General features: G+C 39.9%; 1 protein-coding gene across 1 annotated transcript; it reads left to right on the top strand.

Annotated features, from left to right (window-relative positions):
* The first annotated feature begins 13,949 nt into the window (after positions 1-13,949).
* On the top strand, positions 13,950-15,449 carry LOC127096496 (uncharacterized). Its single transcript, XM_051035057.1, has one exon. The coding sequence runs from the start codon at positions 13,950-13,952 to the stop codon at positions 15,447-15,449; it is 1,500 nt and encodes a 499-aa protein (XP_050891014.1).
* Positions 15,450-16,033: the final 584 nt, after the last annotated feature.

Below are 16,033 nucleotides of genomic sequence, written 5' to 3'. Positions count from 1 at the left end.
ACTATTTTCTGGGCTTTGGGTGGCTGGCTCTACACATGTTGACACGAGCCGTGTCAGCTGACACGGGCACCCGTGTCAGCCCCCTGTTTTGTCTATTTTTATCTTTTCATTAAGTCTCTGACCTCCATTCTTCCGGTATGCAACTTTCGGACTTGTTATCTGACCTGGAAACTAAACAGTCTACACAGAAACACATAAAATGCGACAAAAGGAGAAAAACTACTAATGCAACATAGAACAAGCGGAAATACATAAAATGCAATAAACTAAAGAAATCACTAAAATAAAAAGCAAAATGTTACCGATTCATGAAGATTAAATGCCAGATAGATGATGAAAACTGAGTGTAAATGGTGACCGATCACAACCCCAAACTTATCTCATTGCTTGTCCTCAAGTGATGCAAGAGACAACGCGGAGGTCAACCATGGATTCTATTCTCTTCATAACGCAACTGATGTTATTCGCAACTTGGCTTTCTCCTTCCCGATTAAGCTTCTGGTTTACCCATTCGAACTTCTCCACTACGTTATCATTTCAGAGAGTTCTTTTACCTGCAAACTTCTTCACACTACACACCAAATCTCTCGAGGTTAAGGTGTTTAGCACTCAATAAATCAAGGTATGCAATATCAACTCTTACATTTTGAATAGATTCTACGTCAACTACACAAACACAATTCACACACTTTAAGAGGTCTTCAGGGTTGTAACGGGGCCTAGGTACGGTGGGAGAGTAGACAACAAAATGGATTACAAATGGTTTTACAACTCGGCATTCATGTTGTTGTTTTTCTTTGTGCAAGAATTTTTATTGGGGTGTCGTCCAATCTTGACTCTTTTTCACTCAAATTCACATTAATGCATGAGTCTATTTCCAAGGCAAGTGCTTATTCTTCATTTCTCTCTCTATATATAATTTTTTTTCATTTCTTTTTCTCTTTTTTTTCGGTAGAAGCGGATGTTTCTACACAATTTTTCTTTTTCTCATCTTTCTTTTCCTTGCACTTGCCCTTTTTCAACATTTTTTCTTCTACGGATTAATACCCCAAACTTATCTTTTTGCACAGGTTTTACACTACAACAGTCATGCCGAGCGAGGGTAGGAAGTGTATGGCTAATGGTTAACATGATAGTTTACACAAATAAAGGGGTACTGGCTCAACGGGGTTAGCAACTGATGAAAACAACATTATGGGTGGCTAGAAGGGCTCAAAGGTTGAAAACAAACAATGTGCCTCAGTGTGTGTTTTTATATTGTGCTGTACCAGTGGAACTTACGCAAAATTAGAGAGATAGAGTCATACCTGAATGCGCTCTTTTGTGTTTGGTTAAGCTGAAATCTCACCATGTTGGATAAGCTTGCAGGCTCCAAACATTCTTTATGACAGATAGCTTCTTTATCAGCTTGGGCTTACCTTCTTCTTTTTCAGTCTAGATTTTCCAAGTTGCATCCAACCTTTTGTTTCTCAGCTGTATCACCTTCCAGGTTGCCTCGGGAGAAAATCTGGGGTTACGTCTTTCACTCACTGTCCACTAGTCTATCATTTCTCCAGCATAATCTCTTTCATCTATAACTTAAAAAAGAAATAAAAACAACCATACAACGACAAACAAAATAACACACAAACACAATAAAAATAAAATATAAAGCAATTAAAAACCTCTCCACACTTGAACCAAACATTGTCCGCAATGTTTAAAGTCAAGATATGAGAAACACTTAGAGCGATTACTGTGGAGGTGGTGGCGGGTATGGATAAATGCGTTGCATCATCGCGTTCATGTCATCCAAAACCGTCCCTTGACGGTGTTGTTCGGCTCCAAACCTGGTGAGCTCCTCACCTTGCCTGGATTGCTCCGTGCGAAGGTGGCCTATCTCATCCTGAATCCAACCCCATTGGTCTGGTGGCATGGAGTAGGATCCGGAGGCTTGAGTTGGTTATGGCGGTTGCTGGTAAAAAGGCTCCTCGATGCTCGGTGCACCTTCCGTCGGTTCATCTGCAGGAAAAGAGTCAAACAAATCTTCGTCCCCCTCTTCCGGGTCGGGACAGTCATAGAGCCAGTTGGCTTTGTTAGTGATACTGATAAAATCGTAATCAGGTAAATCAAGAACATGGACTTTTTGGCACATACGAGAGTAATAGTCTTGTTTTACCGTAGGCATGCCTTGTTGGATCAAGGCGGCCATGTCTAGTTTGTTTTTACATGGCACCTAGGGAGAGTCAACGAGAGCAGCACCAAATCCAAAATGGTCAGCAATCTGAGTAATCATGCCGCCAACAGAAATGTCGCCTGAAGTAGCGCGACCAACTCTCCCTAAGTAGTCAGCTGCAAATGCTGCTACGTTGATTGGAGTATGGGATGTCATACTGTACAGGAAGAACAACTCCCTTTGAGTGGAAACACCAGTGCTGTCTCCGCGACCAAACATTGTGTATGCCAATGCCTTTTGTGCGTACCTGAAACATGGGTTATGGATACCCGATGCCTTTGCCCCTTTGGAAACATATTTAGTGTTACCTATTATGGCGGTCCAAAATTCCGCCGGGACAAACGTATCGGGCACCGCTCCAGGGCCTACGATTGGGAGTTTCAAGATCCTCCCTAACTCCTCCACAATCAATTCCATATCAGTATTAAATAAACGAAATTGTAATGTACCGTAATATTCTTTTTCCGTTCCATTCCACCTATTTTTCAGCTTAAATTCAATGGTGCTCAGGAATTCAAGCGTAATGCGCGCGAAAGTAGGCGCTTACAGCTGCATGAATTCTAGCATCCCTAAGGTGTGGAACATACGGTGTACCTCAACTTGCAATCCTAGTTCCTGCAGAGTGCCATTACACATATACCTCGTGGGGGTTAATTTCTTTTTTAAATGAACCACATACCTTTTTTGATGCTCCAGGTTCTCAAACACAATGTCGTGCTCGTTCGGGGTTCTCCTCGCTCTTTGTCGTGGACGGGATGATTCCGCCATATTTTTGCTTTTTTCGACTCGGCGAGACATATTGTACCTGCACACAGCAAAAAGAAACAAGAATTTGGAAAGAGAGATTAGGTGAAAAATATTATCATAGGAGTGTTAAGGGTGGAGAATCGTGAAACTTTTATGAAGACGGATGGAGAATCGATGGAGATTTGCGGTGAAAGGAGATAACTTTGAGTGAGAATAATGGAGGTTTAAGGTATTTTTGAGAGAAAGAAAGATGGAGATGAAAGAGTATGAAGGATATGTGGTAAATGAGGAGAGAAGTGGGGATAAGTTGTATTTATAGGGTGAATTTCGTAGGTGGGACCCTCCTCCAACGGTCAGAAATTCAAAAAAAATTCACCATTGTGCGAGTTGACACGGCCGTGTCAGCTGACACAGGTGACCGTGTCAGCGCAACACTACCTCATGACACGGGCCGTGTTATTCACAAACGCGCTTAAAATAGCTTATTTTACCCAGGGGCTGACACGGGCCGTGTCACCTGACACGGGCGGCCATGTCAGGCCCTTGGAAATCCAATCTTCCACCAAGGTTTTCCTCATCCTGACATGGGCGCCTGTGTCAGGCCCCTGTTTTCTCCTTTTTCTTGGTTTCTTTTCTTGTTCTGTGCACGACTTTAGCTTCCGAATTTTCAGAGATTTGTTACGACCGCTACCTTTAACTCCTCTATCAAACACTGTTTACACCTGCAAGTAAATAACACATAATCAAACAAAGAGAACTATTAGATACAAAAGCGTGGGTTGCCTCCCACGTAGCGCTTCGTTTAACGTCGCTTGGCTCAACGGTTGCACATCTTATCAGACAAGATGAACAACATCAATTTGGCCCACAACTTGCCCCACATTATACGGCTTCAATCTCTGGCCATTCACTTTAAAAATGTCTCTATTGGAAGGATTTTTTATTCCGACTGCTCCATGGGGATATACCTTGTGCACCACAAATGGACCCGACCATTTCGATCTCAGTTTTCCAAAGAACAACATCATCCTTGAATTTAACAATAGTACCATCTGTCCTTCCCAGAATTCCTTCCTTTGGATTCTTCTGTCATGCCATTTCTTCGTTTGATCTTTGTAGATCTTTGCATTTTCATATGCCAGGTTCCTAAATTCTTCCAACTCATGGAGTTGAAGGATTCGGGATTCTCCAGCTTTCACAAGATTCAAGTTAAGGAATTTGGAAGCCCACAAAGCTTTGTGTTCAAGTTCCAAGGGTAGATGACATGGCTTACTATACCAATTGATACGAGGACATACCAATCAGTGTTTTGAAAGCAGTACGATATGCCCAAAGCGCATCATCAAGCTTACTCGCCCAATCTTGCGAGAAGCATTAACCGTCTTCTCTAGGATTTGTTTCAGCTGCCTATTTGACACTTCAACTTGACCACTTGTTTGCGGGTGGTATGAAGTGGATATCCGATGTTTCACATTGTATTTCAAGAGTAGCTTCTCCATTAGGTGATTTAAGAAGTGATTTCCTTCATCACTAATAAGAGCTCTTGGCACTCCAAACCTGACAAATATGTTTTCTTTCAAAAACATGACCACCACTTTTGCATCATTTGTTGGTAGAGCAACTGCTTCTATCCACTTGGATACATAATCCACCGCCACCAAGATGTAATTCTTTCCAAATGACGGCGGAAAAGGTCCCATAAAGTCAATACCCCATACATCAAAGAGTTCAACTTCCAGCATGGGATTTTGCGGCATCTGATTTCTTTTCGAAATGTTTCCCATTCTTTGGCATTTATCGCACTCTTTGATCATTTACTGAGCATCTTTGAATAGTGTCGACCAATATAAGCCTGACTGGAGGACTTTGGCAGCGGTTCTATCACCACTAAAGTGTCCACCATAGTCCGAAGCGTGACAAGCTTTTAGCATATCCCTCTGTTTTTCTTCTGGAACACATCTTCTGACCAACCCGTCTACTCCCTTCGTGTATAAGAAAGGGTCGTCCCACAAATAGAACCTGCAATCATGAACAAACTTTTTCTTACGGTTAGAGTCAAATTCACTCGGGATCACCCTACCTACTAGATAGTTCGTATAATCTGCGAACTAAGGCATTCCAATAACAGCAAGGATGTGTTCATCAGCAAACTCATCCTTTATTGGGCGCTTCTCCTCATTCTCTTCTATTGGGGACATCCGGGAGAGGTGATCTGCCACAATATTTTCGCAAACTCTTGGAGGAGCAGAATCCATCGCAACAGTCTTGGCTTCGAGTCCTGCTTAGCAAACAAATACTTCAAAGCAGCATGGTCATTATAAACAATGACTCTAGAACCCAACAGATATTTCCTGAATTTATCAAAGGCATATACCACAGCTAGCAACTCCTTTTCGGTAGTCGCATAATTCATCTGTGCAGGGTTTAATACATGACTGGCATAATATATGACATGCAGAAGCTTATCTCTACGTTGCCCAAGAACTGCTCCCACTGCGATGTTACTCGTATCACACATGATCTCAAATGGTAGAGACCAATCAGAAGCAATGATAATAGGTACCGTCACCAATTTATTTTTTATCGTTTCAAAATCAACGACACACTCTTTATCAAAAATGAAAGCATTGTCCTTAACCAACAGGGTAGTTAAGGGTTTAGCTATCTTGGAAAAATCTCTTATGAACCTGCGGTAGAAACCCGCATGTCCTAAGAAACTTCTTATATCTTTTTCGTTCACAGGAGGTGGTAGCTTTTCTATTACCTCAATCTTGGCTTGGTCCACTTCTATCCCTTTGTGAGAGATTTTGTGACCCAAGACTATTCCTTCTCAAACGATGAAGTGACATTTCTCCCAATTGAGAATCAGATTGGTTTGTTGGCATCTTTCTAACACAAGGGAAAGGTTAGTTAAACAATTATCAAAAGAAAAACCAAATACCGAAAAGTCATCCATGAAGACCTCCATATGCTTTTCGAGCATGTTCGCAAAAATGGAGGTCATGCATCTTTGGAATGTGGCTGAAGCATTACATAACCCGAATGGCATTCTTCTGTAGGCGAAGATACCATAAGGGCATGTAAAAGTTGTCTTCTCTTGATCTTCCGGTGCAACAACTATCTGGTTGTATCCAGAGTATCCATCAAGGAAACAATAATACTCATGACCTGCCAACCTTTCCAACATCTGATCAATGAATGGTAGCGGAAAATGGTCCTTTCTGGTTGCCAAATTCAACCTCCTGTAGTCGATGCACACACGCCAACCCGTGACCGTCCTAGTAGGGAGTAACTCATTTTTCTCATTCCTTATAACTGTAGTTCCACCTTTCTTCGGGACCACATAAACCGGACTCACCGAAGAGCTATCGGGTATGGGATAAATTAACCCGACGTCTAACAGTTTAACAACCTCTTTCCTAACCACTTCCTTTATCACGGGGTTTAATCTTCTTTGTGGTTGCACCACCGGTTTGTAACCATCCTCCATGAGAATTTTATGCATACACACCGTAGGGCTAATTCCCTTCAAGTCTTCTATTGCCCATCCCATGGCACTTTTTTGTTTCTTCAAAACCTTGACAAGCTTGTCTTCTTGAGAAACCTCTAGATGAGAGCTTATAATAGCCGGGCATTTCCTTTCGGGGTCTAGAAAAACATACTTGAGATTGTCAGGTAACTGTTTCAGCTCAACCACTTTCTTGGTCTCATCTTTCTTTTCTTCAACTTGAGGTTCCCTTAAGTTTTCCCATCGGAGTGATCGGGATCCCTTAAAGGGTTGTTGTGTTGCCATCATAGTTAACACTTCCATCTCCTTGTCATCAACTTCTCGAGTGTTTTCAAAGATTGAGAGACTTAGAACTCTCTCCAAGGGTAATTTTTGTTCACCTAGGGGATTTTCTTTCAGAACCATTTGATCAATAACCTCTATGTGCTGACTGGTGGCCACATCATCTTTGTATTTCATGGTGTTGCGCACATCAATTTTTAACTCTTTGTCATAAACTTTTAGAGTCATGGTGCCTTCTTCTATATCTATCAAACACCTCCCGATCTCCAAAAATGGTCTATCAAGAATGAGCGGTATCTCTTCATCTTCTGGCATTTCTAAGATCACAAAGTCTATCGAAAACACAAACTTATCAATCTTCACAAGAACATCTTCCACCACTCTATAAGGTCTCTTCACAGAGTGGTCAGCAAATTGAAGTGTCATTCGGGTATCCTGTACTTTTCCAATCCCCAACCTCTTGTAGATGGATAAAGACATGAGGCTCACACTTGCCCCCAAGTCTATAAGGGCCTTCTTGAAAGATCTATCCCCGATAGTGCAAGGGATAGTTACCGAGCCTTAATCTTTTTTCTTTACCGGAATCTTCATACCCTACAAAATAGCACTGCAAGTTTTGGTTAGTACAATAGAGTCAGTGTCAGTGCTCCTCCTTTTTGAAATGATATCTTTCATGAATTTAGCATAATAGGGCATTTGCTCAAGTGCCTCCAAGAACGGAATGTTGATTTCAAGCTTTTTGAACATCTCCAAGAATTTCTCAAAGTTCTTCTCATGTTTCTCTTTCTTCTTATTTCTTGTTGGGAAATGGAGTTTGACAACCGGCTTTGATTCACTAACTCTTTCTTTAACCACAGGTTCAGGTACCGTCACCTCTTCAATAACAACCTCATTTTCTTTTATATCCAAATCAACTTCAAGCAATTGGTCTTCTTGTTCATCATCTTTTTCAGGGACTTCTTTTTCCTTACCACTCCTTGTGGTTACCGCACTCACATTATTATGCTCTCTTGGATTTGTAACTGTAGCACTCGGTAATGCACCTGGTGTTTGCGAACCCGCAAGTTGTTGAGCAATCTGACTCATTTGCACTTCCAGATTTTTTATTGAAGCACCAGTGTTTCTCAGATTACTTCTAGTCTCCTCTTGAAATTGTGAACTTTGAGCTGCCATTTTTTCAATGGCAATTTCCCAATCTGCTTTTCTTGGAACCTGTTGTTGAAATTGTTGTTGGGATGGGTGAAACTGCTGCTGCTGGTAAGGTTGTTGTTGTTGTGGACGATACTGTTGTTGTGGTTGACTTTGATACTGGGTGGGCGCGTGCTTCTGAGCATTTCCTTGCTGGTCCTTCCAGGAAAAATTTGGATGATTTTTCCATCCAGGATTATATGTATTGGAGTAAGGATTGTTCTGCTTCAGAAAATTAATCTCTTCTACCTGTTGAGCAGTTGCCACACAATGCATGGCGAAGTGAGGACCTCCACAAATTTCACAACTAACAGCTTGAATAGGTTGGACCGGTTGCACTTGTGCCACCGTTTGACTGTCAAGAGTCATTTTCTTGAGTCTTGTCTTTACTTCAGTTGTTATTTGATCTTCCATCTTCACAACTTGATTTGCTAGTTTGAGATCAATGATACCTTCAGGTTGACTTACACTGCGGTCATAGAGTTCCAGATGCTCATTTGCTGAAATGGCTTCAATGATTTTCTTTATTCCAGTGGTTGTTGTAAAGTTTGTTGAGCCACCGGCAACTGTGTCTATGAGTTGCTTAGTCTTCATTCTAAGTCCATTCACAAAATTTTGTATCTGTTCAGTTGCATCCATGTTATGAGTAGGACATGCAACCAACAATCGCTTGAACTTCTTGTAAGCGTCTCTGAGTGACTCTCCTTCCTTCTATTTAAAATTAACAATATCATATCTCTTACGGATATACACAAAAGCAGGGAAGTACTCATTCAAAAATGTTGTCTCCATTTGTTGCCAAGCTGTTATGCTTCTCGCGGGTAAAGAGTAAAACCACTCTTCGGCATCTTCCGACAGTGTAAACGGGAACATCACCAACTTTTTAGCTTCCTCTGAGTGTCCCTCAATTTTCAACAATGTCGTCATGGTCAGAAATCTTTGTAAATGCTTGTTGGCATCTTCATTGATTTTTCCGGAGAACGGTCTCCTCTCGAGTTGACTAATCGTTGAAGGGTGCAGCTAAATGTGATCAACATTTACCGGTTGGTTCATAATTGTTAACCTTCTAGTAGGAGCATTTGCACCCCCATAATCACCCAAAAGTCTTTCTGCAGGAGGTAGTGGGGCTTCAGCCATTGGTTCAGAAACAGCTTCAGAGTCTTCCGAATGAACTGAAACAACTTCTTCTTTTTCAGACTCAGAAACAATAGGGGCTGATTCTGAAAGTTCTAGCCTATCTTTTCGTCGTCTTGCACGCAATAATCTTTCAGGTTCTATGTCAAAAAGAAATTCAGCTGAGGCCTTACATCGCATACACAGATTAAACAATTATTAGAATAAACAATAATACAGAAAAATTTTAGCTGCAGAGCAACAAAATTCCAATTGAATTATTTTTCAACTTATACTTTTGGCAGTCCCTGACAACGGCGCCAAAAACTTGATTGGTAAAATAGCAAGTGTACTATTTGCACCAATGTAGTAATAAAAAGGGAGTTATCCCGAGTATCAATCTCGAGGACTGCGTAGCAAGTATCAATCTTTATAATAATTCGATTGAACAAAAGTTCATATGGGGTTTGATGATTGTTTTCACAAATAATAAGAAATAAAAATATAAAGCGTATAAAAATAGTTTAACCGATATGAGAAATAATGCTAGGGCCAGATGTATGAATTGCTTTGTATTACACTTCTTCCAGATCATATAACATCTATGTTATAATAATTCAAAACCGTTTCTCAAGAGTAGTTTTCTCTAATTCCTTAGTCAAAAACCATTAACAGGCAATTTCAATCCTAATTCCTTAGTTATTCAAATTGTTGTTATGAAATACTTAGTTTATCAAGAATTAACAGTAACCACAGTTTGACCCTCATTCCTAAGTGATTAAACGCGAGTTTTATTATACAACAAGTGATAAGGCGGTTTGTCCGACCTAAACCTTAAACAGAGATCAGAATTTCATTTGTCCGATAAAATTAAGCATTAAGCGCGTTGTATAGCAATTTGAATTAAGAAAACATCAATGATTATACGAACATGGATAAAATATTCATACAGTAGCAATTCAGGGACACCCCCTAGCATTGGGGAGTTTAGCCTCTCATAATATTCAAAGACAGTAGATTACAAATTAAAGACATTACAAGTTGTTATTGATGAAAGTTGACCTTCAATTTCTTCCGATCTTGAAGATCTCTTCTCCTCTAAAACACTTTACAGGGTCGCTTCTTCTTTCTGTCTCCTTTCTTTCACGATCCAAAGTCCCTTTTCTCTGTGCCCAAATTCAAACTAAATAGCTTCCAAACAACTAAAAACATTGCGAAATGCCCAAACTGCCCTCCAGACGTCAAAAGGGGTTAAAATATGAAAAATCAGCAATTGGGGCGAAATGGCCAACACGGGCCGTGTCAGGTGACACTGCTGCCCGTGTTGGCTCCAATGTAAGTCCAATCATGCAATCCATGGTGATACGGGCTGTGTCAGCCCACTATTTTCTGGGCTTTGGATGGCTGGCTCTGCACATGCTGACATGGGCCGTGTCAGCTGACATGGGCACCCGTGTCAGCCCCCCTGTTTTGTCTATTTTTCGCTTTTCATTAAGTCTCTGACCTCCATTCTTCCGGTACGCAACTTTCGGACTTGTTATCAGACCTGGAAACCAAATAGTCTACACAAAAACGCATAAAATGCGACAAAAGGAGAAAAACTACTAATGCAACATAAAACAAGCGGAAATACATAAAATATAATAAACTAAAGAAATCACTAAAATAAAAAGAAAAATGTTACCGATTCATGAAGATTCAATGCTGGATAGATGATGAAAACAGAGTGTAAATGGTGGCCGATCAATGTCCCACAAGAAGCTTCAACATCTGACCACTTCAAAAATTTTGGAGCTACTTCATATGGACTTGATGGGACATATGCAAGTTAAAAGTCTAGGAGGAAAGAGGTATGCCTATGTTGTTGTTGATGACTTCTCTAGGTTCATATGGGTGAACTTCATTGAAGAAAAGTCAGAAGTGTTTGAAGTGTTTAAAGAACTATGACAAAAGATTCAAAGAGAGAAGGATTATGACATTGTCAGGATTAAAAGTGATCATGGAAAGGAATTTGAGAACAACAAGTTTGAGGAATTCTGCATTTCTGAAGGAATTAGTCATGAGTTCTCTTCACCCATCACTCCACAATAGAATGGTATGGTTGAGCATAAAAATAGAACAATTCAAGAATGTGCCAGGGTCATGCTTCATGCTAAGAAACTACCATATCATTTTTGGGCTGAAGCCATGAACACTTCCTGCTATATTCTAAATAGAGTGACTATCAGATCTGGCACATCAGCCAAATTATATGAACTATGGAAAGGAAGAAAGCCAACTGTGAAATATATCCATGTATTTGGAAGTAAATGTTATATTTTGGGAGATTGTGAGTAGAGAAGAAAAATGGATCCTAAAAGTGATGAGAGAATTTTTCTAGGGTACTCTACAAACAGCAGAGCATACAAAGTATTCAACTCCAGAACCAAGGTAATGATGGAATATATAAACATTGTAATGGAGGACTCAACTAACAAAGCTGATGTCACAAATGATGTTGAAACATCAATGAATGGTGCTCTAGAAGATGTTCTAGACACAAATGCTAATACTGAACCTACAGAGAATGACTTAACTAACAAAGGACTTTCCATCAGAATTCAGAAAGATCATCCTAAGGAGATTATTATAGGAAATCTAAATGAAGGCATAATCACCAGATCAAGGGAAGTTGTGTCAAATGCCTGTTTTGTTTCTAAATTTGAACCAAAGAATATCAAGGAAGCCTTTACTGATGAGTTATGGATTAATGCTATGCAAGATGAACTTGGTCGATTCAAAAGAAATGAGGTATGGGATTTGGTTCCAAGATTTGTAGGAACAAATGTTATTGGCACTAAATGGCTGTACAAGAACAAGTCTGATGAACAATGGGTTATTACCAAAAACAAATCCAGACTTGTTACTCAAGGATACACCCAAACGGAAGGAGTAGACTTTGATGAAACCTTTGCTCTAGTTGCTCGCTTGGAGTCTATCAGATTGTTACTTGGAATGGCATGTCTTTTAAAGTTAAAATTTTTCCAAATGGATGTTAAAAGTGTCTTCTTAAATGACTATTTAAATGAAGATGTGTATGTTGAACAACCAAATGGGTTTATTGATCGTACATACCCAAATCATGTGTATAAATTAAAGAAGGCACTGTATGGTTTAAAACAAGCCCCAAGAGCTTAGTATGAAAGATTAACTGAATTTCTCATCAATCATGGATATAAAAAGGGTGGAATTGACAAAATTCTCTTTGTCAAAGAAAAGGATGGAAAACTTATGATAGCTCAGATCTATGTGGATGACATTGTGTTTGGAGGGATGTCAGATGAGATGGTCCAACATTTTGTCAAGCAAATACAATCTGAGTTTGAAATGAGTTTGGTAGGAGAACTGACGTACTTCCTTGGGCTCCAAGTCAAATAGATGGAAGACTCCATCTTTCTGTGCCAAACCAAATATGCTGAGAGTATTGTGGAGGAATTTGGATTGGAGAATGCTAGTCACAAAAGAACTCCTGCACCTACTCACTTACAGTTATCTAAAGATGAAAAAGGCTTAAGTGTTGACCAAAGTTTATATATAAGCATGACTGGCAGCCTTTTATACCTTACAACAAGTAGACCAGATATAACTTTTGTTGTTGGTGTGTCTGCTAGGTATCAAGCAGAACTCAAAGTGAGTCACATCAATCAAGTAAAAATGATTCTAAAGTATGTGAATATCACAAGTGAGTATGGAATGTTGTACTTACATGATTCAAATTCTATGTTGGTAGGATATTGTGATGCTGATTGGGCTGGTAGTGCTGGTGATAAAAAGAGTACCTCTGGAGGATGTTTCTTCTTAGGAAACAATTTGATTTCATGGTTCAGCAAGAAACAAAATTGTGTATCCCTGTCCACTACTGAAGCTGAGTACATAGCAACAGGCAACAACTGCTGTCAACTAATGTTGATGAAACAAATGTTGATAAAATATAATGTCACACAAGATGTCATGACATTATTCTGTGACAACTTGAGTGCTATTAACATCTCAAAAAATCCTATTCAACACAGTAGAACTAAACACATTAACATCAAGCATCATTTCATTAGAGAACTTATTGAAGACAAAGTCATCACACTTGAGCATGTTAGCACGGAGAATCAACTTGCAGATATTTTTACCAAAGTTAAGAGGAAAACTTGGGATTTTTGTTAATGAGCATTTATAGAAATTACAACTAATTAAGTGTGTTAGACAAGAGCATATCTCTCATCATTACACTAGACACGCTTACCTAAACCCCTTATCTCACTGTGTATCCTTTAGGACAAATCTCCACTACCCTTTCCACTCAAACGCCTCATTCTCTTCCATACATCTGCTCTCTCTCTCTCTCTCTCTCTCTCTCTCTCTCTCTCTCTCTCTCAAAAACGTTTCCTTATTCCATCTGCCTCAAGTGTCAACTAACATGTCTCAACAATCTTCACCCACTCACATGCATGTCCCAACTGAAATTAGCGGATCTTCCTCCCCAATGTCTAGGGAAAACGAATCGTTCCAAATGATCAACCTGGAAGATCTGATCTTGGATGTTGCCCCTCTATCCACGGTTCATCCTCCTCCTCAAAAGAAAGCTACACCTTTTGTGTCAAAAATTGTCAAGACTTCTGGTAAGTCTTCTGAACCTATCATCCCTTATATATATAACAATGTTGTTGAATAAGAATCTATGTCTAATGGGTATGAAATAAGAAACCCTAGTGCATGCTGACGACACTGAAAAACCCACAGAAGCAGAAAGAAGTGCAACTGATAAGGAACTTAGGAAGTTTGTTGCATCTATTTTGAAGGAAGTAAACTCAGATGTTTTTCTAGATGTTCAAACATATTTGGAAAAAGATCCAAGCCCTGACAATGACTCTAGTAAAAAAAGCTGAGGAAAGCGTTCCCGGACATGCCGCTCGTGAGAGAAGAAGTAAAAAGAAAGCTGATTTTGTATTCATTGTTGAAGAACTAACTTCTGATGAAGAACCCCTTACAAGTATTGTTACTCCTAGAATTGCCAAGAGACCGCAGATACTTAAAGGAAAGACAATTGTGTTTGAATATTCTCCCTCCAGGGAAGTGAAGAGAAAAGCTGGTGGTTTGAAAGGAACTCCTTCTAGAAGCTCCACAGGAAAATATCCTGTTGGACCTACTAGATCATGGAGTAAGGTTATTACCCCTACTAGAAAGAGGGAAGCTGTCTCTTCTAGTGAATCTGAGTCTGATGTTGAAAAGGATGTCCAAGACATCACCCCTATAAAGACATATGCTAACAAGAAGCCTCATGCTGTTATGCCAAAAGCTCCACTGGACAATGCTTATTTACATTATGTGAAGAATGCAGAAAGGTGGAAGTATGTCATTCAGAGGAGGGTAGCCCTGGAAAGGGAACTGGAGAAGGATTCCCTTAAGTGTAAAGAGGTCATGGAACTGATAGAAGTTGTTGGGATGATGAAGACTGTCACACACTTTGGACCTTGCTATGAAAATTTAGTAAATGAGTTTGTGGTGACTATCCCTGATGGATATGATGATATGAAAAATGTTGATTATGGTAAAGTTTATATGAGAGGAAATGTTGTAACATTCTCCCCGACTGTGATCAGTAAATTTCTAGGAAGAACAAATGTACCTCAGGCTGAGCTGGAAGCTACCGATGATCAGGTGTGCAAAGAGATCACGACCAAGCAGGTCAGACATTACCAAAACAAAGGGAAGCTGTCTGCTGGTAAGTTAAGTGTAAAATATGCCATCCTTCATAGGATTGGGACTGCCAACTCGGTGCCCACTAATCATACATCAACAATCTCTATTGGTCTTGGTAAATTTATTTATGTTGTTGGTACAAAAAGAGCGTTTGACTTTGGAAAATATGTCTTTGAACAAGTGCTGAAACATGCCTTCTCTACTACTATAAAAATGCCCATCTGCTTTCCATCCCTCATCTGTGGAATCATCCTAAATCAACATCATGGTATTTTGCTGCCCATTGACAGTGTGAATAAAGGGAATTTTCCCTTATCACTACACTACAAACTCTTTGCAGGAGCACATGTCCCAGGCATTGTTATGACATCCTTTCAGGCACCTGACCCTTCCACCTCCATAAAGAGTGTCATTGTTCAGCTGAAGGAAACTTGTAAAGAGCTGGAGGGTTCCATCAGATCTAGCATTGTAATAGAGATTAAACTGGAGACATTAATGAAGGATATGATAGAAGAGGAGAAGAAGGAAGCGGTACAGGGTGGTGATGGTAATGAAGGAAATGATGATGAAGATTATGCTGGTGAAAATGATGTTGATGAAGAGAAAGAAGATGAAGGAGAAGAGTATGCAACAACTGACTCAGATAGTCAGGAAGATATCTGATTGCAGTCTTGTTTAGTTCTATTTGTTATTATGTTTTATGGTCTGTGACCAGGATATTTTGCACCCTTAGGTTCCCCCTTGTGTGGGATCTTTCACTTTATGAATATGGTTTTATCTGCTTTTGGTTAGATGATTACCTTTGTCAGATTATGGCTAAAAAGAGGGATTATTATGTGTGATAACCATTAACCACTAACCTCAATTACTTCCTGGATGTGCTTAAGGAAAAAGGAGATGCAGGTCTGGCACTGTCTAGGCTGCTGTGTTGTGATGTCAAACTTGATGTTGTGACATTAACTTAACCAATGGAGTGTTTTTAAGTGATGTTCTTTAAGTTTTTTCCCGCTGCATATGCCTTTGGTATGTGAGGTAAAACAGATCGTGTTTTCTATGGAGGAACCCTTGAGGGGGGAGTCATGGTTATGTGAAACAGAGGGAGTACTGACTATTGGCTCTGACTGATGTGATTGCTTGAGTACCCCTGTAATATGTGTGGTTGATATTGATCTATTTGTGTTTCAGTCCTATGTTGTTATCCTGGATTGTGGTACATGTGTGCAAGGTGTACTTTGTAAATTGGAGAT

Source organism: Lathyrus oleraceus, chromosome 6 (genome assembly GCF_024323335.1).
Source record: "Lathyrus oleraceus cultivar Zhongwan6 chromosome 6, CAAS_Psat_ZW6_1.0, whole genome shotgun sequence".
Taxonomy (NCBI): domain Eukaryota; kingdom Viridiplantae; phylum Streptophyta; class Magnoliopsida; order Fabales; family Fabaceae; genus Lathyrus; species Lathyrus oleraceus.
Note: the sequence above shows the minus strand (reverse complement) of the source record. Positions and strands in the feature narration are given on the sequence as shown.

Excerpts from the sequence above, each read along its gene's own strand:
- LOC127096496 (XM_051035057.1), top strand. The coding sequence starts at position 13,950 with ATGACTCTAGTAAAAAAAGCTGAGGAAAGCGTTCCCGGACATGCCGCT.